General features: G+C 38.8%; 1 protein-coding gene across 1 annotated transcript in view; it reads right to left on the bottom strand.

Annotated features, from left to right (window-relative positions):
* The window catches only part of LOC146462549 (rhodopsin, GQ-coupled-like), a 3172-nt gene extending 2847 nt beyond the window's left edge, over positions 1–325 (bottom strand). The window contains exon 1 of the mRNA XM_085085286.1: positions 1–325. This exon is cut by the window's left edge and continues 2847 nt beyond it. Within this exon, the coding sequence (XP_084941412.1) occupies positions 1–313 (313 nt within the window). The 5' untranslated portion in view covers positions 314–325.
* Positions 326–3926: the final 3601 nt, after the last annotated feature.

Raw genomic sequence — 3926 nt, 5'->3', positions numbered from 1 at the left:
CAACAAACAGGAATCCGGAAACGCTACAGATTGCAGTCCCAAAGACCCAACTTCCTTTGACAAGGCTTGTGATCCACAGAGGCATAATGAGGAACGTTTCAACCAGGTCAACGATACATAGGTTTCCAATGATCTTGTTTATGAACGTCTTAAGGTTCGAGTTCGTGCGAATCACGTAAAGGACGATTGAGTTTGAAAGAATGGAGGAAGCAAAGATGACCACGGCAAAGAATGCTTCAAAAACGACCTCGATATGTTTTCGTCCGAGCGGATCTTCGTTTGAGGATGAATTCTGGCTTGGTTGGTCTCTCATTGTAAAAAGTATCGCTTCCTGTGAAAGAACGACAAGAGATGAAATAAGATTAGCCAAACTGAAATACTGATGAATTAGTCTGGAAGAAAAAACTCTCGCACTTCCTCGCAGTCGCATTTGATCCATGTCTCATGCAAACACTGCATATGGAATCCCCATCTAGCGACCAACTCCCTTCATAAAACTATCTTCCCTGACATTTGTGAGCTGACTCCCTTCTAGTCATTTGTAACTGCTCAAATGCTGCATTTAAGGCGCTGTTACCTGACACAAGGCAATTTGTATTGCAAATTGTCTCGCAATTTCGTTGCGCCATTGTGCAATACCGCAATAATTTCGTTGCGCTATACGAGTTTCACAATTGTCGCGTAGTGTAACATGCCCTAAAATGAACTTGTCTTGCAATGTTTTTGTGGCAATCACCATTGCACGACGGTAGAACCGACTTCTGTTGTTGCGGCAACAAAAGAAATTGCGAGACATGCTCATTTCAGAGCATGTTACACTAAGCAATAATTCATGGAACTTGTTTCGCAGCAAACATTGCCTAGTGTAACTACGCCGTAAGTCTCTCTCGAAAGTGCCATGAAAGGCCCACCTGTCTCTTCCTGCCTACTGCAATTACATAAACGTCTTTGAAAAAGGATTGTACATAAGCAAACTTAACTTCATAGGGCAGAATGCTGTGACATTCATTAACTATTCATGATCAGCGAAGCGCAAATACGCGCTCTGAAAAGCCCCGAATAAGAGAGGAATGGGCGAAAATTGGCCCGGTATTGTTGATAAAACTCGCTTTCATGCTTTCTAAAACAATTGACCTAAAAACCTACGCGCAGCATTTTGAAGAGGAATGTTGTAACTGTATTTTAAGACTAAAATAAAGAAGATTAATTAAGTGGAAGGGCTGTCCTTTTGCACTTGAAAATAAGGGAAAATTGGCTTTTTTTTGTATGGAGGTCGTTTTCAAAACCAAATTTCTAAAAACGTACACTGATTTTAGAAAACCTACGCGCGGTTTATGGAAAATTGATCTTCTCTTGACAAGAATCTGTTAAAAGTTTACAAATTGGTCATCGGGAACCACTGTCCTTTTAAGTTTGAAAACTGCTGGTTGGATTCTGTACCGTACCTTGAGAAATGGCCTTACTAAAATATATTCTTTGTATTATACCCCTTGATGGCCAATAGCAGTACTCCGAAAAGCCAAATACCTACAGTATCACATCGCAAACACACTGATATCACTCATGCTCCGGTAGTTCCGAGGATAACCACCTTTAATTAACGCGCATAATTCAATGGGTATATATCATGATTGTACGACATAGAAATTTTCTTTTATCTGCCAAAATTCACTGCTTTGTCATTCGATTCCAGACTTTTGACAACTTGAATTAAACTTATACGTATAGTTGCAGGTATGTACTTCGTTGTTTTTCGATATCTTAATGATGTAAGCCTTCAAAGAGAGCAGAAACCAGTGGCGACAAAATTAATATTCTCTCTAGAGGATGTCAAACTTTAAAGTCCAAAAATGTTTAATTGATCCAAGCAAATACGGGCAGAAAGCACGCCTCAATTCGCAAATAGAACTTGGACAACGTGAACGCCCACACGTATATTATTTCCATCGGTTTTCTTTTGAAATAAGATTTTTTATCCTTTCAGGCCTTCTGTTCACAACAACGTAAACGAAAGTGATTTATAACGCTCTGAAGACGGAGAATATTAACAATGTTTCCAAAGGTAGACTCTTTTCTTCTCGTTTTGGAAAAGAATAATAAAAATAATGCTCTTTATTGGAAAGCCGGGACTTACAGACGCAATTTATACCAAGGTATAGAAAAAATACGAACAGGAAGCGATTAAAAAGCGAAATACATAAAATACATATATGTCTATTTAAGACTAAGTTACGAAACGTTAAACTAACGACAGATTAACGGATTCGATAGAAATCTGTGGCAATTACCTCCTTGACTGTTTTTCGGATTTTAAGCAAGAGAATACCGGGAAGATATCTTGAGTCTCTTGAAGGCATGAAAAATATACACGGCCTAGTGGATTTTAGTGTGCCTGAGGTATCCTACCTTATTGAAACGCACTGGGAAGCATCTTACAGGAACCTTTAAAGTCATAAATTGTTAAAAAAAAAATCCCAGAGAATGCAGACCGTTGGCAAACTCTAACTGATGATTTAAATAGCTAGCGAGGAATATTTACTAGGGTGTTAACAGAGAGCCTGTCAGAATATTTGACAGCCGTACCCAGCTTTCAGTATAACCACATATTAATAATTGATTGTAACTGGCAACATGTTTTTATAACCGGTGATTATAACAGCTATAAATCCTTTTCTTAAGAATTCTGCTGAAGCTTAATTAAGATAATAAACGCTTATTTTCTGGCAAGTTAAATGAAAATAACTGATGCCCTTTGTTCATTATGCCTTCATACATTCAAGGCCAAAGAAATATTTGCATCGATAAATAACGAGCTCGTTTAATTAAGTAAACTGCCAAGTCTTGTTAAAAGCTGTGTTGCTAGCGTACTTAAATATTAATAACTAGCATGTCAAATGTTGACTACATCTATACATGAAAAGGATAATTCAATTTTTTAAGCCATAGAACATTTTAAATTAGGGCACATTAAGGAAGAATACTTAAGCTGATGTCTCATGTCTTCCCAGATCGTTCTGTGTCCTTTTAAAGGCGAATTTGCGAGTTTTTGCTAGCTTTATAAAAGTTCTAGCTGACCACATTGTGCAATGTTAGCAGCATATTTACCTTTCGAATTTAAACGAAAGGAATTAGCTTTACAGTGTCACCGAAATTAATCACCGAGTGTCCCTGAAAAATTTAGTCGGCCGTATAAAATTGACTGCACCTGCCAATATAAAACGTTTGGAATTGAAGCCGATGTTTGTGCTTGTAACAAACTTGTTACTTCTTATCATTTCAAATTTCTGAAAGCAAAATTGCAAAAGACTTCGTTGCTTCTTGAGATAGGTTTCTCAGGTCCCCCTCTGTGTTGTTAATTCCTATTTGTTTTGCCTGCTTTGCGTCCTTGAAGGGAATAGTTTATATTATGCATCAGTGGGGAGAGTTCCAAATCTTCTGGTTATATTTTTTGTTGTGTGTGGGTGTCCTCCTTGCTGAAAGATCAGTAACATTCAGTGTGTTATAAAGAGAAGCTTTTAAGGACGGCTGCCTCGAACCCAGGTCACTCTCTTTAATCGAACGTGATGCGCACGCGCAAGTGTTGTGGGACAACCTCGTTCCCAGGGTCTCTCCTCTTCACGTCCCAGGGACCCTGGGAACGAGGTTGTGTTGTTGGACTGTTGTCGGTTCGCGTCCTTCCCATCAAGCTCTGCACTACTGTTTCCCGCTCTTTCCACGAAATACGTTATTGGCTGGCGATAGAAAAACCACTACTGATCAATATTTCACAAGCCACAAAGGCTAACGTAGATAGACTGACACTTCGATTAGGACGTTTACTCGCCAAGCGCCAACAAAAAAAACAGAGCTGAGAAAAGGACCACTTTATACGTTTCACAAGCCAGAAAGGCTAACGTAACAGAACTGATATTACGGATACTTGTATA

The sequence above is a fragment of the Pavona decussata genome, unplaced genomic scaffold (assembly GCF_977016875.1).
Source record: "Pavona decussata unplaced genomic scaffold, jaPavDecu1.1 SCAFFOLD_186, whole genome shotgun sequence".
Lineage (NCBI taxonomy): Eukaryota > Metazoa > Cnidaria > Anthozoa > Scleractinia > Agariciidae > Pavona > Pavona decussata.
Note: the sequence above shows the minus strand (reverse complement) of the source record. Positions and strands in the feature narration are given on the sequence as shown.